Source organism: Lepidochelys kempii, chromosome 6, assembly GCF_965140285.1.
Source record: "Lepidochelys kempii isolate rLepKem1 chromosome 6, rLepKem1.hap1, whole genome shotgun sequence".
NCBI lineage: Eukaryota > Metazoa > Chordata > Testudines > Cheloniidae > Lepidochelys > Lepidochelys kempii.
In genome coordinates, this window is record NC_136385.1 from 93912043 (window position 1) to 93938379 (window position 26337).

The window sequence follows — 26337 nt, forward strand, 5'->3', positions numbered from 1 at the left end:
TTGAAGGGGAATTTTGTGGTATTCCTGGAAACAGCATTAGTGAGTGGCCTGGCATGGGGGTTTCCCTGGCATGCCTTAGGCTTTAAACTTCTTGGAGGCAGTATTTCTCAAGGTGATTGGCAGGTTTTTCATTGTTCATCAGAACTTCTTAGGATTATTTATCTGCTGTGATAGGGCCTGATCATGACTTGAGCATCTGCATTTCTCACTCAGGCCCTGAGACGTCTGATGGTGTAAATAGCCCTACTACCTTGGGAGATGAGGGGATAACTGCAGGTACAAACATACATGAAATCCTGCCAGCTAAATAAGGAAATATTGCTCCAGGAAATGCATACAAATCTCAGGTTACCAACTACACTTGACTTCTGGTGGGCTGTGGGACTGACCCCTCTCTCTCTCTCTCTCTCTCTGTCCCCCCGCCCCGCTTTGTCCTTACAGGTCCTGCAAGCTCTTTCAGTGCCAAGTGAGGAGTTATGGGCTGGATCACCATCAATGCACCCTGAAGACTGACTTTGGTTTTGCTCTCCCAATGATTATATCCTTTCTGAGTTCACCACCACCTCACTGCCACAGTTGTCATCGCTTCTAGGAATCTGGAATTTGAGAGTTGGCCTTTACCTCTACACTCTCTCTCTCTCTCTTTCTCACAACCACTGTCACTTTTGTGTTTTCCACCAAAACGAGACCACCTTGGGTTTTTTGCCCTTCAAGAAAGTGGATCACCTGGAGAATTCTCACCACACACCCTCTCCTTCTGGGATAAAGGCCTCCAGATCTTAGTGGATAGCTGAGATCTTTTCTTGGAGAGGTGAATTCTCCTAGCCGATCACGTGTGCTTTTCTTCTCCTCCTGTGGAATTTATCAGTGATTTTTCCTGGGGTCCTTCTCACCAGTGCTGTGGCTTTTATATTTCTCCTAGGGAAGAGCAGCTTTTTGCAACAATGGGCTTCACTCTCCACTCTGTCTGCTTCACCCTGAAGGTGAGCTTACTGCTGGGCTCCTTACTGGGCCTCTGTCTGGGCCTGGAGTTCATGGGCCTCCCCAACCAGTGGGCCCGCTACCTCCGCTGGGATGCCAGCACCAGGAGCGACCTGAGCTTTCAGTTCAAGACCAACGTCTCGGCAGGGCTGCTCCTCTACTTTGATGATGGCGGTGTCTGCGACTTCCTCTGTTTGTCCCTGGTTGATGGGCGCATCCAGCTCCGGTTCAGCATGGACTGTGCCGAGACCACGGTTGTCACAGAAAAGCAGGTCAATGACAGCAATTGGCACTTCCTCATGGTCAGCCGCAACCAGCTCCGGACAGTGCTGGTGCTGGATGGTGAAGCCAAGCCTGGTGAAGTGCGTCCACAGCGCCAGAACATGAACATCGTCAGTGACCTCTTTGTTGGTGGCGTTCCGTCAGACATCCGCCCTGCTGCCTTGACCCTCGATGGCATCCTAAGTGAGCCTCCATTTCAGGGATTTATCCTGGACCTGAAATATGGCAACTCGGAACCACAGCTGCTGGGCAACCAGGGGGTTCATCTGGACATGGAGGGGCTGTGTGTAGAGAACCCTTGTGAGAATGGCGGCACTTGTTTCCTTCTGGATGGTGAGCCGCATTGTGACTGCTCTGCCACTGGGTATGTTGGCAAACTTTGCTCGGAAGGTAAGAGATCACCTGCCTTATTTCCCTCCCTTCAGCTCTTTGCAAAATCCAACGGGCTAATTTTTCATTTAGCATGGCTGCAAAAGGCCTGGTACCTCTATTAGTGGATCTCAAAGGAGATGAATCCCCTTCCAAATCACAAGCACCTCCTCACCCATAGCAAATAGCAAGGGGGGGCGGTTACATATGATGGCAAAGAGGGAATTTTGCAGATGTGGCACAGCATTGGGAGTGTGGGGAGAATCCTTACCGCTAACTTGTTAATGGGGCTGGAGAAGGTAAGGCAATGAGTTCATGAGCACTAAGGGTTTGTAGGAAAGATTGATCAAACCCCAAATGTTTGTTTGAATTCCCCCTCCCACTCCCATAAACCAAGGCGGGGCAGGTAAAATGGGGAGCAACCGTGAACCACCCTGGTTATGGGCTTTGTGGAATCCATACTTGACAGACAAGACTTAGCAAAAATAAGGCCATCCTTGGGGTAGCTTGATAGTAGTGTGGAGAAGGCCCTGCTCTGCCTGTGTTTCTCACACAGTAATGGCTGAGATTGTCATTTTGGTTGCTCCCAGAACCCCTGCTCAGATCGTTTTGGGGCCCATGTGAAAGTTCGGACTGTGTTGCCGAAGCAATACAAATAAAGATTGAGTGTAACTACTGGATTTTTAAATTTTTTTTTCAAAATAAAACTGTAGTGACAAACAACTAAAACTTACCACAGGATAAATACCAGGACTTGTTTCTGGGTCTTCTCTTAAATGCTGTGGTAATTGGTTCTCACTAGTGGGCCCCACTGTTTTAAGTGTCCATACAGGCAAGAGACTTGGATAAAGCTCCTTAGGTTGATTGTGAGAAATCCAAAATCTTGCTGCAATATCTTTGTGAACTAGTTTTATCCCAAGAGGAGACTTGGGATGTCTTGGTTGTAAACTGGCCAGAAATTTCCATAGATTTTAGAGTTCAAAAAACACCCTGCCTTCCTTTCACCGACCTATAGAATCATTAAATATCAGGGTTCGAAGGGACCTAAGGAGGTCATCTAGTCCAACCCCCTGCTCAAAGCAGGACCAATCCCCACAAGAAGTTTCACCTAGATCTTGGGGTCCAGATCACCCTGTGGGAGGGAGTGTAGAAGTGTAATGGGGGACATACACCAGACCAAGCATATGATCCTGAGAGGTGCTAAATATCCCAACTTCCCGACTTTTCTGTTGAGTGCCTGGCACCACTCAGGATCGGCCTATTAATGAGAGAGAATGATTTGCTAAGCTTGGGCCTTAGAAGTTCTGAGGTTGCTGGGGTCACTCAGTGTGATTAAGCAGTCGTGTAGAATTAGTGATGAATATATGGGCCTGCTCCTGGCATCCTTTGTAGACCCCAAAATCCTGCTGAAGTAAATGGAAGTTTTGTGGGATAGGATTGCCGGATCCACAGTTGCATTTGGACTCTGAAACCTAGAGAAATAAGCCTCTTCCTACTTCCTAAGCTAATGGATCTAGGCTCCACAGGGAACTACTTCAGATATCAACAGTCTGTTGAGCATGTCTTGAAAAATGCGGTAAGCAAGCAGGGCTTCTGCCCACCTATGGGGCAGTGCTGACAGCTCTGAACAAGACTTGAGTGATGCAATTTCCATATTTCCTTGTGGAAGGTGAGGTATGGGAAATACATCTCTAATGAGGCAAGGGATGTGTGGAGTGCAGACAGTGCTATTGTTGTTTGTGAAATCACACGTCACACTGCCGTTTGTTTCCTGTAGTGATGTATCATTTTTCTCCCAACGTCCTACTTAATGATGGAGGGTGGGGGGAAGAAATTTTGCCTTTGCCTTAGGGTGCTTTTTTATGTATTTTAGCCCATAGTTTACCATGGTCTGTTCCCTCAGGTATGATGCACTGTTCAGGGAACTTTCACCTCAGCTCTAACCTCAGAAATATCCTTAACAATTTCCTTAGCTGGTCTCATTTCCTCTGTTTGCTATTATGTCACGTGCATTTCATTTGTTTTAATTATTTTCATAAACAGTCTTGTTTTCTCCTTCCCTGTCCGCCTTCTCCCTCCACTTGATCCTGCAGCAAAGCCGTAATCCTGCAAGCGTGACCTCTAAGCCCATTGTCATTCAGTGTCACCCAGTCAGCATTGTGGCATCACCGCAGGTTCTGGGAAAGAGGACAAGGGAGAAGCAAAGCTCTAGTAGGGTGAAATAAGCAAACAAAGAAGTGCCAAGAAAACGGAACAGGGAAACTAGTGAAATGTACAAAGATTTTCCTTTGACTTGGAAAATCTTTTCCTATTACAAAAAGTTCCTTTTATACCCTGAATCTGGTAAAACTTCCATTGACATCAGTGGGATAAGGACTGCAGGACTGGGCCCAAACTTCCTATCTGCTTGATCCACTATTGACCCACCTACCTTTTTTTTAAATTTGTTAGTTCATTGTTGCTTCCCTCCCCAAGAAAGTGAACTGTTTGTTGCTGGAGCTAATGTTTTCTCATTAGTTTATTTCCTTATCCTGCCCCGGGATATTTGCACATGTGTTATTTAACATGAATAATTTATTCCTGATCTCTCTCTATTTTTAAAGGAGACACACTCCCTTTTGACTGGACACCAGCAGCTGTGGATCCTTAACCTGCTTACACAATTTGTCAGCCCTTTAATTTGCATGCCTGTGTTTTCACTTGGTCGCCGATGCAGTTAGCTCATTCATTGGGAGTTGATAGGATCCAGTCAATAACTTCTGTTTTAATAGCTAAATGCAATATGTACCTTTTTAATAACGAGTTCTCTTGACAGGTTTCAGGCCATTACGTGGCTATTGATTGATACCTGTGTCCGCAGATGGTAAAACCACAACAAACTCATTTATCATGTGGCCAGAGAAATAAATAAAAACAAACAAACAAAAAAGTCAGTGGAACCTGCTGCTAGTGAACTGTGATGGAATGAAGCTCCATTTACAGTATCACAAATGATTTCAGTGCAAAGTGGAGTTCCAGTTGTAGTGAACCTCAGCGGAGAGTGTAACATTCTGTGACATGATGGAACTATAAATCCTATGAAAACACGGGCCTCGATGTTCAGAAAGCTATGTGGGCATTTGGTGCTGAATTTGTGCGCACAATTACCAGCATGGCACACATTGTGGCAACTGCAAGTGCAAATGACCAGTGGTGTACCCTACTGGTCACTGGCATGTGCGGTTTCTGTGCCTGGGTGTACAAATGTGTGCGCACTTAAGAAAATTTGAGCATTCGAAATAAAATAACGCTTTTCAATACAACTGGTTCATTGAACCTGGCAACCCTGTGTGAATGTTTTGAATAGCAATTTAATATGTAACTTGCTGGGCGGTGGTGGCATGAATCCTGAAGCTGAAATCAGAGTAACCTGTCTCCCCACCGCTCCTCCAATTAGCCCCTTAATTCTTGCTGGGATTAGCCTGGTGCCAATAGGCTGAAGCTCTTGTACTATTCGAATAGCACAGAAATTACTTCTCCATAGACATTTCCTTTTGTTTTCTAAACAAAAAACAACCAAAATATTGGTGTGTCTGCCTGAATAGCCTCACTTGCACACTCATATTGGTGCTCTTGCACACTCATGATCACATTCTCTTGCATTCGCTGGTACAAATCCTCTCCTTTTGCCAAGCTCCTCTGTTGAGGACAGACTTGCTGATATGCATTAGCATCAGTTCAGCATCAAGCGTGTAAGAAGGAGGTCAGATACAGATCCTAGATACAGTGTAGACCGCACCTATGTTCCGGGGCCTCTTTGGGCTCTGTGGGTGAAGGTGAACCAAAAGCATGCTTAAAAACTGTATTGACTCCCCTAATGGCTGCAGAGCCCTGAAGTGGATGCCTTCAGCAGCTTCACAAAGCAACACACCAAAGCTCTTGTGCTGCCAGGAGGGGCTGTTTCGAAAGGAAGCCTGAATAGGGGCCTGATTGCGCCTCTGCCCTTGATTACAGAGCAAGATTTCCTGGGGATGCTGCCTGCTGAATGACAGAGGAGCCTGTCGCTCTGTAATTATCAGTCTTTTAACTGCAGAGGGAACAGCTTTCTCTATAGCCTCTTTGTTTCATTTAAAGAGACAAGGTACCATGGGGTTTATCTTCCACCTGCCCTTTTAGAACAGCACAACCTTCCTATTCTGGGTAGATCTATTGAGAACAGCCTGGAACTCTCCTGCAGACACATGGGCCCCTCTAGCTGCCCCAAAGTTTGTGACACTGAGGGCTGGGTTGGCATTTTGCCAGAAACCTGGTGGCTGCACTTAATTTGCATATACATTTACATATATTTTATAATCAAAAACAAACGAACACGACCATAATATTTGCACCTACTTGCATCTTCCTTGATAGATGAATATAAATTGCTCGTTGTGTGAATTCACCAGCCATAAACAACTGCCTGGTCTCTGCGTGGCCCTTGCCCTGCAGTTATGGGGAGAGGGCAGGCAGCTCTGGGCTCCACTTTGAGCAGCCCAGATCTACACCCTCTAGTGCAACACTAAGCATAAAACAGATGGTAACTGAGGGCTGTAGAATAAATGTGGGGAGAGGAGTGCTATGTGCCTTTGTATGGAGCTACTTATAGTCGGTGTGCAACCTGTGCCCTTTGGGCTGGAGGTTAGGAGGCTCGGGATGAACACTGCCTTTGTTTTGGTTTCTGATACTTTCTTCTTTCTGCTGCTCACTTCCCGCTTTCATTCTCTCTCAAGCTTCTCTTGGATTCATTTCCTTCGGCACATTTTAAAATAATAATTTTCTAATCATGTTATTTTTATGCGGTGCCAGATGGGCATCAGAGAAATAAGATCTGTTAAGATCTATTAATTGAATGTTTGTAAACTGCTGTGATGCTCCAAAGTGCAGCATACACACTGTTTATTATTGCTAATAGTAAATATTAGAGATGAGCTGGAGCCACGGAGGTTCAGTTTGGATCTAACATGTCCCTAAATTCCATCTCTGATTTGTTATGAAATAGTATCCTGTCTCCTTAAAAATGGAAAGGGGCCCCAACTCCCTTACACTGGGCACTCAACATGGGGCCTGAGGGCTACATTCAGCCCCCAGAACTGATAGGAGGAGGATGGGCAGCCAGGAAATCTCCTTTCCTACTAAAATGCAGGCAGGGTAGGAGAGCCACTTCGTGGATTTCAGGGAGGAGGTTGGGGTTTTTGTTTTTAGAGTATTCCCCTAAAGTCACTGCCTAGCACCACCTTGTGCTGGGCAGCTTGCTTGGGAGTCGTGTATGGAGCCTATAATGAAAAATGGAGCAGCAGTGAATAAAGCCCCGAGCTCTGCAGCAGATAGAGTAGCTCTTGTCTTCGTCCTTACCCCAGGCTCCAAGTGTCCGGACTGTATTGCAGGGGATGCTGTTTTTAAAGACTTGTCAGGAGTATGGAGTGGGACCTTCCCAGGATATCCTAGGAAATGCTAGAACTCTGCACACACTGTGATGGGTGGAATGGTAAAGCCAAAGGCTCATGGGGAAGAGGAGGAGTGCTATATCCAGTGAACTGATGAGAGAAAATTGTCTCTCAGCCCTGATGGCTCCCTAGCCAGGGAGAGGTGCTAATGCACATGGTGATACAGTAGAATGGCCACCTATCCTGGGCTGATCTGTTAATTCTGTTCTTTGTCAGCCCTTCTGTACTGGCCACACCTTTGGCCTTGGTGGATAACAAAACTTCTCCTTTCACATGTGGAAACCAAGTGAGTTGTCAGAGTTTTGTTGCTGTTTGATGTCAGCAATGTTAGCCTTGGAGCTAATTCTCCCACAATCCTTTATTGCAGGCCTATTTGCTCTCACACTAAAACCACCCTCCAACAGGAGGCACTTTTGTGGATGGGAACAGGTGCCAAGAGGGAGGCTGGTGGGATGGGAGGGTCTGAGACTGAGGAAGAAGGATGGATGTAAGAGAAAGGAACAGTAGGTGGGAGATGGGTGCCACATAGTATTAGAAGCAGAACTATTTTTGTTTAAAGTGTTGTTTTGCTCTAAAATGGGACTCTGTAAAAAATGACCTGGAGAGGGGTGTTATATGTATTTTGGTTCTCCCAATATCCACAGTTTACAAGAAAAAATGTTTTCTAATTGCCAGCTCTGACAACTTATTCTGGAATCTGAGAGTCAAGGTGAGTTCTTTCCTTCTTGTGCATCATCACCAGTATGGTAGACTGTAGGTCAGACTGTGCTGTCACTTATATCTGGTCAAGCCCATAGCCCTGAGGAGACAGTGATGTGGCTTAAATGTAAATTAGGGCAGATTTTGTCTTGTAATATCTTTTATTTCTGGCAGGAAAGGATGGGCCATTCATCGGAGGTAAGCCTGGGAATTGAAAGATCTGGCAAGTCCAGTATAAAAATGTAATTAGGCAGGCCGAAAAAGAATTGGAAGAACAACTAGAAAATGACGCACAATGAACCGTAATTTTATTTTTTAAAGTACATCAGAAGCAGGAAGCCTGCTAAACAATCAGTGGGGCACTTGATGTTCAAGGTGCTCAAAGAAGGCCAGGCTGTTGCAGAGCTAAATGAATTCTTTGCATCGGGCTTCACAGCAGAGGATGTGAGGGAGATTCCCACACCTGAGCCAGTCTTTTTAGATGACGAATCTGAGGAACTGTCCCAGATTAAGGTGTCAAAGCGGAGGTTTTGGAACAAATTGATAAATAGTAATAAGTCACCAGGACCAGATGGTATTTCACCCAAGAATTCTCAAGTATCTCAAATTTGGAATTGCTAATTGTGGTATGTAACCTATTGTTTAAATCAGCCAGATGACTGGTGGATAGCTAATGTAAGACCGATTTAAAAAAAGGAAAAAAAAAAAAAAAAGCTCTAGAGGGGATCCTGCTGATTACAGGCTGGTAAGCCCAACTTCAGTACCAGGCAAATTAGTTGAAACTATAGTAAAGAACAAAATTATCAGACACATAGATAAACATGATATGTTGGGGAAGAGTCAACAAGGTTTTTGTAAAAAGAAATCATGCCTCACCAATCTATAAGAGTTTTCTGAGGGTGTCAGCAAGCATATGGACAAGGGTGATCCAGTGGGAATAGTGTACTTGGACTTGGATTTTCAGAAAGCCTTTGACAAGGTCCCACACCAAAGACTCTTAAGCAAAGTAAGTGGTCATGGGATAAGAGGGAAGGTCCTCTGCTATACTGGGGCCTGTTCAACATATTCATAAATGATCTGGAAAAGGGGATGAATGGTGAGGTGGCAAAATATGCAGATACAAAATTACTCAAGGTAGTTAACTCCAAAGTGGACTGTGAAGAGTTACAAAAAGAATATCACTAAACTGTTTCCTATCTTTTTGGGCAACAAAATAACAGATGAAATCCAGTGTTGATAAATGCAAAGTAATGCACCTTGGAAAACATCATCCCAGCTTCTCATACAAAATGATGGGGTCTAAATTAACTGTACCCACTCAAGAAATGGATCATGGATATTTCTCTGAAAACATCTGCTTAAGGTCAAAAAAGCTAACAATGATAGGACCCATTAGGTAAGGGATAGATAATAAAACAGAAACCATTATAAAACTATGGTATGCCCACCCCTTGAATACTTCTTACAGTTTTGGGTCACCCCTTCTCAAAAAATAGAAAAGATATAACTAAACTGGAAAAGTAACAGAGAAGGGCAACAAAAATAAATAAGGGTATGGAACAGCTTCTGTATGCGGATAAGTTAAAAAGACTGGTACTGTTCAGCTTAGAAAAGAGATGACTGAGGGGCGATATGACAGAGGTCTATAAATTCATGAATGGTGTGGAGAAGATGAGTAAGGAAGTATTATTTACCCCTTCACGTAACACAGAAACCAGGGGTCACCCAATGGAATTAATAGGCTGGAAAACAAACAAAAGGAAGAACTTCTTTACACAATGCACAGTCAACCTGTGGAACTTGTTGTGAAGGCCAAAAGTATAACTGGGTTCAAGACAGAATTAGATAAGTTCCTGGAGGATAGGTCCATCAATGGCTATTAGCCAAGATGGTCAGTGTTGCAACCCCATGCTCCGGGTGTCCCTAAATCTCTGATTTACAGAATCTAGGACTGGATGACAGGAAGGATAACTCAATAATTGCCCTGTTACGTTCATTCCCTCCGAAGCATCAGGCACTGGCCACTGTTGGAAGCCAGGATACTGGGCTAGATGGACCATGGGTCTGACCCAGAATTGCCATTCTTACGGTTTCCTGGTCTGTCACAGACTTGCTGTGTGACTTGGGCAAGTTACTGATAGACTAACACAAGGGAAGTAATGCAAAGTTGGATCATCTGAGTTAATTCTGTAGCATGCATTTCTCTATGTCTCAGCGCCGCATCTGTAAATACCTCCTAAGAAGTTGTGAGGTGCTTAACCCAAGATAGAGAGTGGTGATGCCTGAGAAAGAAGGAACACAGTTTGGCTCTCAGATCCCAGGCTGCGCTTGCAATTATAAAGGAATGTATCTTGTTAACTTATCACATATGAGCTCAGTTCTTCATACCCTCCCCTTAGTCCACATACAGTCTTTTGAAGTTTCTCACAGGGAACCAGCAGCTCTGTAAGGGGGACTTTTTCATGATTTAACCCTCTCCCCCACTTTTCCCCAAAAAAGCTCCTTTGTAACTAACACTTGAGATGATTAAAATGCTTTCAATTCCATATTAATGCCCAGTTTCCCATTCCTTGTTGATGCTGGTTTTTTACTTTCTGCCTTTCACTTAGGTTGGAACTGATATTTTAGCTTGGTCACCTTCAATCTGCAGACCTGACTCATTGTTGCACTGCACCTTGCTGTCAGAGAAAGCAAAGTGGGTATAAAAATGTTACTGGATCAGAAAGAGTCTGAAATCCCTTTGTCCTAGTGTGAATGACTATACAAGATGCAAGACTATGGAGATTAAACCCTTCTAGTTAGTTTCACATGCAGTCGCCCAAGGCTGTTTGATGTCTTACTTTCCTAAAACACTGCAAGGGAAAGTAAAAATTTACTTGTAATGGTTCTCTTCCTGATAGTTCCCGTGCAATTCTCCCTTCCCCTCTTGCTTCTAATCTTTGAATTTTGTGCCTTTAACTACTTATTAATATATAATATTTATTGTTACTTGTCCATACTGTGTTTCCTGCTGTGCAAAGAGCAAAGAAGTACCTTGCCCTCAAGGATCTTACAATCTGAGAGCCTGATCCTCTGTTCTTTACTCATGGGAGTAGCTCACTGAAGTCATTTAAGTGAATAGGGTTTGGCCCTAGGCACTTGACAGAGTCCTGTTTAAAGAATGGCGGAAGTGGTTCATCTGTGGATGTAGAAATTTGAACTGTGGGTTAAAAGCTGGCTTCAATATCTAGTGCTGTTGGCAGGCCCCTGAGCTTCCTTGGCTGCTGCATTTATTCAGAAGCTTCTCTAGTCTCTTGGGTGGATTTTTATTTCTTCTGAGTTTGTTGCCTCTGTACTTGAGAAAAATGATACTATGTAAATTTTACAGACCTCTGTACTGTCTCCACAGACCTACACCTGCCTCTCTCCCACCCCTCTCACCTTCTCAGCTTTGCTGTTGTGTCCAAGGTTCCTCTTGGTGCCTTTTTCATCAATATTTTGAAAGGAACCTTAGGTTTTTTGGGACCCCAGGTCGAAGGTTATGGCTTGCTCGGAGTCCATGGCAGAGATAGCAAATATAGAGAGAGGCTGGTGTCAGCACTCTGTGAATTTCATAGCTCAGTGGTATTTACAGCAACATTCAATAAGCCTCTTTCTGGATGTTTTTGAAAATGTATGGTGTCTATTCCCTGGGGAATCTAAAAAAATGGAAAGTGTATGTATGACTATTTGCTTAATAAATTGTTTTAAAAAAAGAGTTACAAGGCTTGTGAAAAGAAAAAGAGAGAAATTGAGGAGATAAAATCACTTGTCTGTGACCCAGGTGAAAGAAAGAGCCTAGAAGGCTCACAGCTTTCTTTCTCTTTTGACCTTTCCCTTCTCTGAAAAAGAGGCCGTGCCTCCTGTGAGGGCTGCAGTGTAATTTCTGTGTTTAGGAAATAGGGGCTGGATGAAAGGAGTGGATCAGATGGGTCCTGTGGGTCTTTTGATCTAGGTCGGGAACCTGACTGATTAACTGTACAGGTCAAAATTTTAAAAACAAAAACTTGATTAATAAATTTAACACAAGCCATGGGTTTGATATATTGCCACCTTGCAGCTGCAGCCTTGGATCTCACAAGCTAAGCAGGACACTTAGCAATTGGATGGAAGACCTCCAAGGAAAACACAGGCTGCTGCAGGAAGTGGTGAGGATGATGCAGTAGATGGCACTCTTTCCTCTGAGTTCCTCTGGTGGGCCCTATGCAGTTTTTGGTTTTGCATTAAATGTGAGATTGAGACATTGTCCACTGTAAACATTAAGACTCCCATGAACGAAACGTAACTCAGATAAATAACTTTACTCTGCCTCCCTAAATTCCCCCTTCAGTTTTTGTTCAATACATAATCTTTTTTACTTGAGGTAAAATGTTGTGTAGTGATGCTGTCAGCTGTTAAACAGCTACCATGTTCCATCCCAGAGGTGATTGCATTCCAAGTCTGTTTAAATTGTTTTGGGCTCTCTTGGGTTGAGAGAAATTATAGAAATAGAATATTTTATTTATTTTATTACAGTGTTCTTTGTTTTCAGTGGTATATGCATTTTGATGTTTGCTTGAATCACACACCTCCTACTTGTGCATATTTATAGGCATATTTTTCCGGGCTGCACCATCAGGAGGACTGCTCAGGTGAGAGAGGCAAGATGCAATATTCTTATCAGTTAACACGCATCACAAGTGGTACATGTACATTTAGTAGAACATTTTGGTTGGTGTGTATATCGGAGGGGACTGAATTAGTGCTTTAAAAATTATAATATATTTATTATCACACTTGCTGTGTCACGAACACCCCTGTAACAGCGTGATAATGGAATGTTCCAGCAAAGGGTGAGGCAGATCATTATTAGAAGATAAGGGAGTTTGGAACATTGAGGAACAGAAGGTCTGAGTGGTCTGGCAGAATGGTATGGAATGAACACACCAAAACAATGCACATTCATGCTTTGTTCCTTGCAGTCCCCTTAGGAATGGGAAAAGCACCAAGATGGAAATCTGTAAACCTTGAAGTCTCTCCTCAGAACTTATCTCCAGCCTGGGTTGAAGCTGAATTGTTGACCTAGAAGAGCAAGTTTATTCTTTAGTCCAGATTCTGCCTCTCTTACTTGCACTGTGAAGCACCTTATGTGGTCTATGGGACTATTTCCAGAGTAAGATCCTACTCAGAATGAGTAAATGTGGCAGAACACAGTTCTTAGTGATATAAACATACACTTTCAGACCTTCCAGTTATATTCACACACAAGATGCTTAAGGATCCTTGCACATATAACAATACACAATGATTAAACATTCAAATAATTGTATGTATAAGCCCATTACAAAAACCCCAAGCTGCCCCCATGACCCCATGCTGCCATCTTTACTCAATCAAAACTCTCATTGTTTTCAGTGAGAGGTCTGCGTCACTAAGGAATGAATAAAAGTCGATCCAGACACTTAGGTTCCTGAGTCACTTTTGAAAAATTTACCTTACAGTCCCATTTTGAAAAAGTTACTCAGGCATTTAAAAGTCTAAGTTCATTGAAAGTCAATGGGAATTAGGTGTATTTGAAAATTAACCCTAATACCTCATTTGTTCCATGGTATCCATCATTAGGATTTATCCCATTGAGCCTAATTCAGGGTGACATTCCTTATCTGGATAGCTCTACCTGTAATCATTTTTAATTATCAGATATGTAAATAACTACAAAATCATTTAGATCTTCCTTTTTTGAAAACTTTTAAGAAAAAAGGAAATTAACTCAAAAGAAAATACATTAATGTAGTGCTAAGGTTGAGAATTTAAGAATTAAATGATGGTTTCTGCTACAATCAAAATGTCATATGGCATCCACTCAGTTGCACCTGAGGCTTCGTGTACTCAAATTGTGTGCAACGCAATGGACTGAAAGAGCTAAAGTGCTGTCAGGTAAACAATAAATTTTATCATGGCATTTCTAAGCACCTCACAACCACTGAGAAATCAATCAGACTTCAGAACCCCTCCCCAACCAGACTATGAGGTGCAAGTTACTCTCATTTAACAGATGGGAAAACTGAGGAGGGGGAAGTGAATTAGTTAATCAAGGGCACATAGTGAGATGCTGTAAAAGGTCAGATTAGAATCCAAGAGCTCTATTTCTTAATACCTTGCTCTAAGCACTCAATTCTTTGTTTTGTGGATACTTGAAAGGCAGCACAATATTGTGGATTATAAAGAATGTGAAATTTACTTTAAATTTTAGGCTAGTAGAGGTCCTTTAAAAATTTAAATAAACTAAGATAAAAACATTGCCCTCTCTTTTCCCTTTCTGATAGAATCTTCTACACCCAGCTGTGTGACTGCTGTCCCATAATCCCAAGAGTTGAAATCACCTTCAGCTCGTCAGATTGCTCCCTAACTCCTGCCCACTTGTTATGTTTTTTAGACTGTGTTTGGTGGGTTCTGTAATTTTTTGTGAGTGTTTAAATTATCAGCAGAGAGGGAAAAGGTTTCTAGCAGCAGAACTTCCTGCCGTTTCCACCCTCTGTTCACACACACACACACACACATGCCCCCACCTCCCCTTTCAAATCTGGAAGAAAAAATGTAGTTGCTTGAATAATTCGGATTATTTTTGTTTGCCCTAAAATAGCAAATTTAAAATTAATTCCATGCCACTGGGCACTTTACAGAGCATTCCGTCAGGATCGAGTTCAATAACCCTGCCTTTCTCCTTGCACTAGGAATGAGTGTATTATTATTTTTTTTTTTTGCATTTTTTTTGGTCAAACCCAGCAAACTTCTGCCTACCCTTACCTGTGCTTCTGCAAATTGACGCAGGCATCCTTTGTGATAGGGTTGCCAACTTTCTAATTGCACAAAACCAAACACCCTATCCCCCCCCCCCCTTCCCTGAGGCCCCGCTCCTGCTCACTACATTCCCCCTCACTCACTTTCACTGGGCTGGGGCAGGGGGTTGGGGTTGAGGTTGAGGTGCAGGAGGCGGTGAGAGCTGTAAATGAGTGGGAGGGGCTGTGTGCTCTGGGGGGGGGGCCAGAAATGAGGGGTTCAGGGTGTGGGAGGGGGCTCTGGGCTGGGGCAGAGATTTGGGGTGCGGGAGGGGGTGAGGGCTCTGACTGGAGGTGTGGGCTCTGGGGATGAGGGGATTGGGTGCAAGAGGAGACTCCGGGCTGGGGGGTGGGGCTGAGGGATTTGGAATGTGGGAGGGGGCTGCGGGTTGAGGCAGGGGGTTGGGGTGAGCACTCTGGCCGGGGATGCTGGCTCTGGGGTGGGGCTGGGGATGAGGGGTTTGGGGTGTAGGAGGGGACTCCAGGCTGTCAGGTGGGGCTGAGGGATTCAGAGTGCAGGAGGGGACTGTGGGTTGAGGCAGGGGGTTGGGGTGCAGGAGAGTGTGAGGAGTCTGGGGTGGGGCTGGGGATGAGGGGTTCAGGGTGTGGGAGGGGGCTCTGGGCTGGGGTAGGGAGTTGGGGTATGGGGGGTGAAGGCTCTGGATTGGGGGCACGGCTCTGGGGTGCAGGGGTGGCTCAGGGTTGGGTCAGAGGGTTGGGGCTTGGGGTTGGGGTGCAGGCTTACCTTGGGTGGCTCCCGGTCAGCGGCACAGCAGGGCTAAGGCAGGCTGCTTGCTCGTCCTGGCTCCGTGCTGTGCCCCAGAAGCGGCCAGTAGGTCTGGCTCCTAGGTCGGGGGGGGGGGGGGGAGAAGACTCCGTGGTGCACGCTGCCGGAGTGCAGAGCTGGTGCTCAGGTAGCACACGGAACCCGTGCCCTCCGCCTGGGAGCTGGACTTGCTGCGACTTCAGGGGTGCAGCATGGTGCCCCAGAACAGGGAGGAACTAGCCTGCCTTAGCTCCACAGCACTGCCAACTAGGCTTTTAACAGCCCGGTTGGCGGTGCTGACCGGAGCCTCCAGGGCCCCTTTTTGAGTGTGTGTTCTGGTCGAAACCAGACACCTGGTCACCCTACCTCATGACAACATTGCTTCCTGCCTAGTATACAGTCAGTCTTATTGGAGAAATAGCTTCAGAGCTGTGAGACTTGAATGGAGCATTAAAAGCAGGACTCTTTCATGTTGGGCTGGCTCCCAGCTAAGAGTTTGATCAGAATCTGTAGAAAGCTGTTTATATGTGAGAGAAACAAAAGAGCTTTTATTTCTCTTGTGTGTTGGGTTGTTGCTTCTAGGAGAGCTGTTCAGAAGAAAGCATTTCCTGAAATGACTTGGACTTCTTTCTCTGCTCTCAGTGAGAAGAGTATTTTGGAAGAGTTCCCTCTTCTGAATCTTCCCTGTCTTGGAAGTCTTTTGCTCCAAATCAGTCTACTTTAGAGGCTGGAGGTGTTTCTAGTAGGCCCCACTTCTGGCAGCTGACATTGGCCCTGGAAATCAGCACTGTTCAGCAAACAATCGACTCCCAAATAGACAACTTTTTCAATATGGAATTAAGATGGTGCCATCTGAGGGCACACCACACTCTTGCTTTATTTTGAAGGTATAATGTAGCTGTGTCAGGTTAGGCACCTCATGAGCAAGACCTGAACAAAGGCTTTGGTGCCCAAAGGTGCTCTTTCACCTGCTCTAGAATCACAAGATGCACTCACTTCCAATGGGCATTACGTTTTACCAGGGAGAGGCTGGGAGTGTGTCTTAGTGTAACTCCTCAGCTCAGGTTGTAATTAAAGTTTCCGGCTTGGCATGTATTTTGGTAACTCTTAAAGTTAATTGAAGCTGTAGGCATTAGCCCAATTTAGTGCAGTGTATTGTAGAAAGCTACCAGTCCATGCTGTGAAGAGGCCCAGGACTAGAGTATCAGGAGATCTGGTGGGTCAGGATCGAGGTGCATTGGCAGAATTCCATGTTGGTTCCCAGGATGTAAAAGAAGGGGGTGAGTAGCCCCGTGAACAAGTACAAGTCCTTTAGTAACTGTTTCTGGCAGCCTTTCATGAGTATACAAACAACCAAACCACCTTGAATTAATCTGCGCACATAGCTCCTTTACACCTCTGTCTTTTAATTGTTTTTCTCTTGTGCAGTGCAAGAGCTGCCTTCAGGAGGAACATGTGCTTTCATTGTCTTTATTCACCTCTTGCTGTTTCTTTTATCTTCCCTGCTGTTTCTGTTTTTGTTTGATTTTTCAAATGATCCATCACATTTTTATCATTTTCTAGGAATCTTAAGAGTTCATCCTGCCCTACCCTGGGGCTTTGCCATGTATTCTGCATTTTTGTTGCTGCCACTGCTATGGACTGTGAAGCTTGTTTGCACATAGCACAGGCTGCTCCAGGATATTGTCTGTCTACCTCATGTAACTTCACAGATTTATTTTTTTTCCTGTTGGCCCAATAGCCACAGGAATGATCCTTCTTTCCCCTCCCAATGTCTTTACCTCAACACCCTCCCCCGCCTCACAAACCCACCCTGTTGGGGAAAACATAGGGAGAATAGATGAACCTTGTTGGGTGCCCTGAAACTTGGCAAACTCTGACTCTGTTTGACAACTTATTTTGGAGGGGGAGGGTGCCTTCCTCTCACCCCTGAGACCTAGCCAGGGCTCTCCTAGGGCTCTGCCCTGGAGTTTATGATAAGTGGTGTTTTTAGGCTCCTTCGGGAGCTAGTGCTCTCTACTACCCTCCCCTCAGCTTACCTGTCCCATTCTGACTTGACCCTGGCTCTGATTCACCACTGGAGTAGGGAGCAGGGGGAGAGTGCGCTCATTTTTGGGCTGTTCCTCATTTCTTCTTGACCCTGACCCCTAATGTAGCAGGATGGGAGGCTGATCTCAGGGAAAGGACTGGGGCTGGGGGAGGGGGAGATGACAGGATATTGTGATGAGAAAGCAGAACTGTCAAAGCAATCTTGGCTGGCAGAGGGAAGAGCGTCCCGGTTGTGACTGGCGAGGCTGGGCTTTCGTGTGCTGGTGTTGGCAGGCGAAACTGTCTCTTTGAAGCAGAGCTTCAGGAGCCAGGAGGAAGGCGAGCCGGGCTAAGCAGACAAAAATAAGAACAAAATCAACCCCAAAAAAAGAAAATAGGTGAGAGAGCACCTGTCCTCTGATCGCTGCTTGTCTGAAGTGGGAAGGCCATACTCTCCTTGTAATCATATCTTCAGCTTGTGGAAGTTTTCAGCTACTTGGAGTGTATAAGGAAGACACAAGAAGTAATTCTACTGCTCTTCTCCATGCTGATTAGGCCTCAACTGGAATATTGTGTCCAGGTCTGGGCACCACATTTCAGGAAAGATGTGGACAAATTGGAGAAAGTCCAGAGAAGAGCAACAAAAATTATTCAAGATCTAGAAAACATGTCTTCTGAGGGAAGATAGAAAAAATTGACTTTGTTTAGTCTGGAGAAGAGAAGAATGAGAGGGGACATGTTAACAGTTTTCAAGTACATAAAAGCTTGTTACAAGGAGGAGGGAGGAAAAATTATTCTCCTTAACCTCTGAGAGCAGGACAAGAAGCAATGGGCTTAAATTGCAGCAAGGGCAGTTTAGGTTGGCCATTAGGAAAAACTTTCGAACTGTCAGGGTGATTAAGTACTGGAATAAATTGCCCAGGGAGATTGCAGAATCTCCGTCATTGGAGACACAGGCACCATCTTTCTAATGTGCTGGGGAGTGCTCGGCCCCCAGTTCTGCCCCAGACCCCTCCCCCACTCCATCCCTTCCTCCAAGGACCCACCCTATCCCTCCCCTTCCCCCCCCCCCCATCTTCACTAGATGCAATAAATTGACCCCTGCTGGATCAATTGCTCCGCAGGTAAGTGTAGACATGCCCTAATTGATTGACAAATGTGTGGTTGAGAAGGAACCTGTGTGTGTAGGCAGGGAGGCGGGGGTCACCTTCCACTGCAGTGTGTGTGCGTTGGTCACTTGCCAGGATTATCTGGGTATATCTCCCCTTATTTCCCTGCATTGGGGGAGCACTGCTGCACCTCCTATTCTCTGCCTGTGACATGTAACATTCCAGTCTCCTGTGGGCTGTAATACTTTTGTCTAATTTTGGTTGTTGGGTTTAGCATGCGGGTGCTGGGTGGTGATCATGGCCTGTGATGTACAGGAGGTCAGACTAGATGATCTGGTGGTCCCTTCTGCCCTTTGACTCTGTGGCACAAGGCTAAAGCTCCATCTTCTGGATCAGTCTACGAAGATCTCATCAGACCTTGAGGACACAATCTCCAGGGTGCTTCTGGCGGACGAGCCAGCTTCATCCAGTGACCTATCTAGCAGACAAGCAACACCAAAAATGAGTGACTGTTTAACCCTACCATGGTGTCTGGGGCAGGCACTGGCCATGACAATGCCCACTGCAAAACTGGTACCAGATACCTAACAGATTTTGAGTACTTCTCCATCCACCCCAACCTGTGACACTCTTGCTTGTGTGATGACTGGCTGATCAGAGGCAAATCTCAACAGGAGATTGTAACAGTCCTAGAGTACGCCCTTGCCCTGTTTTTTCAAAATCATCACACACACCATCACAGACTATAGAGTTCATAGAAGCTACGATCAACTGCATATTGGGAAGAGTCTACCTCCTAGAGCATGGGTTCCTGTCTCTCCAGCAAATGACCCAAGGTCAAATCCCACAATGAGAATACGAATACATCTGGGACACTTAGGCCACATGTTGGTGTCACATGCCAGACTTTGCCTGTGGCATTTACAGTTATGGCTGAGGTCTGTGTACTCCCTATCTAGGTGTTGTCATTTGGTGTCTGTGTGTTCTTTCTGGGGGCTGACCCAGCAGACCTCGACTGTACTACCCTAAAAGACCACAAACTCGGTTCAGTGTTGAAGGCACTCGGCCAGGTTTATTGCTTGACAAAGCACAGTTCTAGCACCCCATAGACTCTACAGGGACACTAATATATGTATGCTTGTGACAATGGACAAGCTCAGTCAGTGGCAGGGCTCTTTCCATTGCCCCTTAGGCCAGACAAAGATATCCCGTCTGTGACCCCTCTTTTATACACTGATACAACAAGTTACGTATTACCCTTCTGATGTGGTTAGTTACCACTCTACACCTTGTATCTGCTGGTTCAAACAAAACTTCTCCATCCATTATTCTGTGATCCCAACTGTATCTTTAGGAGGGATCAGTGTGTCCCAGGGTCTGAATGTGATGCCTTCAATGTGGGATAACTCCACAAGCTGGGACCCATCTCCAGTTGGTCAGCAATGACCCAGCAGACTTCCTCAGTGCACACAGAGTAACAAATAGAGTGGTCGCTGCAGAAATCCATCATAGTGCTGATATTTCATCAATGGGGGAGTCCCATGATTGTTGTTTGTGCCACAAAAGACAACCCCAAATGTTCAAAGTTCTGATCCAAAGGGGCCTGAACCCCTGGCTCATTGTCACACTTTTCTCCTTTGGTGGTCTTGAGGACTCCTATATGCTTTTCTACTGACCCCCTTGATCCCCAGGATAATATCCAAGATCAGATGGGACAAGGCAATGAACATCCTGATGGCCCCTTACTGGCTGAGGAAATGTTGGTTGTCAAACCTCTTACAGATATCCAGGCTGCCTCTCATATGGCTCCTTATCTGCCTGGACATAATATTGCAGAACCAAGGTCAGATATTGAACTCCAACCCACAGTCATTGCATCTGGCAGCTTGGATGTTGGCTGGCTGAGCTCTATTGACAGAGGCTCCTACCTACTGGTTCAGGAGATCCTCATACAAAGCAAGAAATCTTCCACTCAGAAGAAATGGAAAATATTGTCCATATGGGCAGCTCAAAACAATATAGACCCAGTGCAGGCCCTGATACTGAAGATCCGTAACTGTATTATGCTTCTGAAACATGCGGGGCTTGCATTTAACCCTCTCAGTTTTTACTTTGCAGCAAAATCACTGTGTCATGCTCTAATACAGTCATAAAAACATAAGAACGGCCATACTAGGTCAGACCAAAGGTCCATCTAGTCCAGTATCCTGTCTTCCGACAGTGGCCAATGCAAGGTGTTCCAGAGGGAATGAACAGAACAGGAGGCCCACTCTCAGCTTCTGACAAACAGAGGCTAGGGACACCATCCCTGCCCATTCTGGCTAATAGCCATTGATGGACCTATCTTCCATGAACTTATCTAGTACTTTTTTTAACCTTGTTATAGCCTTGGCCTTCACAACATCCTCTGGCAATGATTTCCACAGGTTGACTGTACATTGTGTGAAAAAATACTTCCTTTTGTTCGTTTTAAACCTGCTGCCTATTAATTTCATTTGGTGACCCCGAGTTCTTGTGTTATGGGAAGGAGTAAATAACACCTCATTTACTTTCTCCACACCAGTCATGATTTTATAGACCTCTATCATATCCCCCCTTAGTCATCTCTTTTCCAAGCTGAAAAGTCCCAGTCTTATTAATCTCTCCTTATATGGCAGCTATTCCATACCTGTAATAATTTTTGTTGCCCTTTTCTGAACCTTTTCCAATTCCAGTATATCTTTTTTGAGATGGGGAGACCACATCTGCATGCAGTATTCAAGATGTGGGCATACCGTGGATTTATATAAGGTGTTGTCTGTCTTCTTATCTATCCCTTTGTTAATGATTCCCAACATTCTATTTGCCTTTTTGACTGCCACTGCACATTGAGTGCATTTTTTCAGAGAACTATCCACACTGAGTCCAAGATCTCTTTTTTTTTTGAGTGGTAACAGCTAATTTAGACCCCGTACTCTATCTTATTACATTGTACAGTATCAAATTTCTTCAAGGGCCTCCTCTATACTTGCTCTCCTGACTCCCTCATGGGGCTTCAATGTCATTCTTCTAAAGCTCATCGAGCCTCCTTTGAACAACTGTCAGAGTGCTCAGTACACTGCCTTATCATCAAGACAGTCTTTCTCATGGCTTTCACCTCAGCACAGAAAGTCATGAGCTCCAAGCCTTCATGGCTAGACTGCCTTACACAGCCTTTCATGGGGGTAAGATAGCATTTGGGTCTGCACTCCAAGTTCATCCCAAAGGCAGTCTTGGAATTTCACCTAAGCTAATCAGGTACTTTACTAGCCTTCTTCCCAAAGCCACACACTATGGTAGGAAAAGAGAAGCTGCATATTTTGGATGTGTCCAGAGCTTTGTCTATTACATTAACAGGACCAAGTTTTTCAGGCTGTTTTCTTGCCTCTTTGTGGGCATGTCTGGCTCATCGAAAGATCAAGTGCGTTTCCACATGCTATCAAATGCCCGGTAAGCCTCTCCCTCTGTACATCAAGGTACTTGTCATCAGGGTATGAGCAGCATCCATCCCCCTGCAGTATGTGCCAATCTGACAAGTGCAAGTGGGCAACATGGAGCAAAGCTCTAGCTTTTGTTCAATGTTATACCTTTGACATGGCAGGCAGGTCAGATGCCAAGTTTGGGAGAGCAGTACTTCAATTTCCGTTTGAGTAATATAGCGGAAACACCTCACTCTCACCATCTAGAGAGGATGTAGTCAGTGTGGATCCCACAACCCACCCTTCATCCTTATTTTCCAAGTCCTCAGCAATATAGACTTTGAATTGTGAGAGAACTGAGAGAGGTCTGCAGCTGCACTGCCCTTTATGCCCTCATATGGAAATATGAGGAGGGATAGACCATTTTCGTAGCCCTGATGATGAATGATACTATTTTAAAAAACCCTCTGTTCTTGCATGCATGTGATGCATGTGCCCCTACATTGGGATCCACATGGACTACAACATCTCAAACCAGTTACAGTAGGGTAAGTAACCATTCTTTAATCCGCACACCCTTTCCCCTTTCTGGCCCACCAATGTACCACATCTCTGAAGTGGAGCAATCTCCTCTAGGGATGTGAGACTATATTAATTTCCATTTAGTTTTTGGCCTCTTTACTTAGGATTTCAGTGAGAGGGCAATTAGTGCAAATATTTAGAGTGCAACCTCTGTCGGGCAGAGACCATAGCACTGTACAAATACAGAAGCTCAGCACCTTGTGGTGCTACTGGAACCAAATTGTAGTGACGATGGATATTCTTGTTGCAGATATCAGTCTGCTAGGTTGTGGATTGAGAATCCACCAATTTATTTCATCCAGACCCGTGAACAGCTGTCAAATGGTCATGACTTTTAGTCATTATTGACCTGGAGTGGATTTGAACTGGGTGGCCTAGAGGTGGACGAGTCCATATTCAATCAAGAGTCTCCTTTACATAGTAGATTCTAAGCAAATCTGCTGTCAGTTTTTACTGCACCCTGTGAGATCTTTGAGAAGAGAAACCATGGCACCAAACTTGAAATCATTCTGTCATAAAGTAAAGCTCACAGCTATTTTTCTCCACATCTTTTCTTGCTGTTTCCCCTGATCTAAGTATGGGCTTGTTCATATTATTATTGTTATTTATTATTTATTATATTAATATTTTTACAATAACCAGAATGCGTTGGGTGTTTTTACAGAAGAAAGAGAGAGACAAGTTCCCTGCTCCAAAGAGCTGACAGCCTAAGGGCCTAATCCAAATTCATTGAAGTCATAGAATCATAGAATATCAGGGTTGGAAGGGACCCCTGAAGGTCATCTAGTCCAACCCCCTGCTCGAAGCAGGACCAATTCCCAGTTAAATCATCCCAGCCAGGGCTTTGTCAAGCCTGACCTTAAAAACCTCTAAGGAAGGAGATTCTACCACCTCCCTAGGTAACGCATTCCAGTGTTTCACCGCCCTCTTAGTGAAAAAGTTTTTCCTAATATCCAATCTAAACCTCCCCCACTGCAACTTGAGACCATTTCTCCTCGTTCTGTCATCTGCTACCATTGAGAACAGTCTAGAGCCATCCTCTTTGGAACCCCCTTTCAGGTAGTTGAAAGCAGCTATCAAATCTCCCCTCATTCTTCTCTTCTGCAGGCTAAACAATCCCAGCTCCCTCAGCCTCTCCTCATAAGTCATGTGTTCCAGACCCCTAATCATTTTTGTTGCCCTTCGCTGGACTCTCTCCAATTTATCCACATCCTTCTTGTAGTGTGGGGCCCAAAACTGGACACAGTACTCCAGATGAGGCCTCACCAATGTCGAATAGAGGGGAACGATCACGTCCCTCGATCTGCTCGCTATGCCCCTACTTATACATCCCAAAATGCCATTGGCCTTCTTGGCAACAAGGGCACACTGCTGACTCATATCCAGCTTCTCGTCCACTGTCACCCCTAGGTCCTTTTCCGCAGAACTGCTGCCTAGCCATTCGGTCCCTAGTCTGTAGCGGTGCATTGGATTCTTCCATCCTAAGTGCAGGACCCTGCACTTATCCTTATTGAACCTCATCAGATTTCTTTTGGCCCAATCCTCTAATTTGTCTAGGTCCTTCTGTATCCTATCCCTCCCCTCCAGCGTATCTACCACTCCTCCCAGTTTAGTATCATCCGCAAATTTGTTGAGAGTGCAATCCACACCATCCTCCAGATCATTTATGAAGATATTGAACAAAACCGGCCCCAGGACCGACCCTTGGGGCACTCCACTTGATACCGGCTGCCAACTAGACATGGAGCCATTGATCACTACCCGTTGAGCCCGACAATCTAGCCAGCTTTCTACCCACCTTATAGTGCATTCATCCAGCCCATACTTCCTTAACTTGCTGACAAGAATACTGTGGGAGACCGTGTCAAAAGCTTTGCTAAAGTCAAGATACAATACATCCACTGCTTTCCCTTCATCCACAGAACCAGTAATCTCATCATAAAAGGCAATTAGATTAGTCAGGCATGACCTTCCCTTGGTGAATCCATGCTGGCTGTTCCTGATCACTTTCCTCTCATGCAAGTGCTTCAGGATTGATTCTTTGAGGACCTGTTCCATGATTTTTCCAGGGACTGAGGTAAGGCTGACTGGCCTGTAGTTCCCTGGATCCTCCTTCTTCCCTTTTTTAAAGTCAGTAGAGAAACCCCCATTGATTTAGAGAGCATTGGATCCTGCCCTAAGCACGCAATTACATCTGCACTTGAATGGATCCAATTGCAGAATCTAGGCCTAAACTTAAATATGCACATAAGAAAATTCAGAGTTTTCAAAGTAGCAAAATTCAGCTGCTTCCCATCACATTCCCTATGTTTGATTAAGTCAGCAGTTCTTTTCATTGCAGCAACAGCTAAACAGAGCAAACACTTCCAGTATAATTGCTCAATAATTCCTATTTAATTTGAATCTGTATTTGTGCCTACAGATGTAGTAATTACTGCAAGTAAGTAACATATATACTGGAAAAGCATGAGAGTGGGGAGGGGAAGGAGAAGATGCATTTATTATGATTATTCATACTGTACTCTGAATGTGTGCTGCAAGTGAATACACCATATTTTTCATACATAACAAATAGATTGAGTTCCCTGCTTTAAGTGCAAAATGGAACTCAACCCTAACTATAGAGTTGCAGCCAGTGCCTCCATAATTAGTTGCTATTCATTTGTTCTGAGCCCAGAGGTATACTAGGTGCATTGCCAATACCATGTCAATTCTGGGATCCTGGTCTCTATTTTCAAAGTGGTAAATGGTGCGGGATTGGGTTTCAGTTTGTAAGGTTGAGTAACAGAGTATTTGTATCAGGGGTCTCCGCAGTGCCATTTGCCATGACCAGAGATCAGTGAGCGTGAGTCTCACCACCTTTAGGGCATACTAGTCTCTTCCAATGCGTCTTTCCCTTAGAGCTGATGGACAGAATGGCCCAGGCTGAGTCCTCTAGGAAACAAACTGCTTAGATTTGTTTCTTTGTCAGTAAATGCCTATAATCAGTGTGCGGGGCCGGGGTATGGATTTTCTTCCTTCTTTCTTGAGAGAATTGATGACTTAAATGTATGTCATGGCGCCAGACACTGCAGGGATGGTGGGAGCCTCTGGGATAGGTATAACAATGCTAATATTAATCAGAGGAGATGATAGTGCTTGGCAGAATTTCTGTGTAAAAGGGTAATAAAATGACCCTCTGTAAGTTACTGTATCTGACTTTAGCCAACATCCAGAGTAGTATCCTTTTAATGTCAAATATGCCCCCTCTCTCTGGGGATGGTTTGCCACCCTGCAGTTAGATGGACCTGTGGATACTTCTATCTCTAATGGTTATGATTCTATAGAGGAGGAGTGTTTGCGTAAGGAAATGGAAAGCACCCGGGGTAAATGGATGAGGGAACATCCCCGACCTTCGCAAACAGTATGGCCAACCTCGGCTGCAGCCCCTTCAGCTTTATTGCTTATGCAATATCAGGTGGGACCTTGTGGGATGGGACCTTCCTCTCCACCTTGGTTCATCACCCTAGTTGTTTCTGAGGTGAAAAGTGCTCAAGTGGCATAGTTCATAAAGCAGCAGAATGAAATCTTTCTCTCTCTTTCTTCCCCTCTCCCCGCCATGCAAAATTAGGACAGCAGCAGAAGTGGGGCTGGGGAGGTTTCAACCTTGCGTCCTTTCCTATCATCCTGTTGCTTCAGCCTGTCCAGACTGGTCTGGAGAGGAGCAGACAGCCCTGACAGGCAGAGTGGTAGGATTGAAGGGTCCCACTCCTGCCTCCCTTCCCCAAGCTAGCCTTAGCTCTAGCT

At 44.9% G+C, this 26337-nt stretch overlaps 1 protein-coding gene across 1 annotated transcript in view; it reads left to right on the forward strand.

Annotated features, from left to right (window-relative positions):
* The first annotated feature begins 464 nt into the window (after window positions 1–464).
* NRXN3 (neurexin 3) overlaps window positions 465–26337 on the forward strand; it is a 1346778-nt gene continuing 1320905 nt past the window's right edge. The window contains exon 1 of the mRNA XM_073349326.2: window positions 465–1653. Within this exon, the coding sequence (XP_073205427.1) occupies window positions 945–1653 (709 nt within the window). The 5' untranslated portion in view covers window positions 465–944. The remainder of the gene's footprint in view (window positions 1654–26337) is intronic.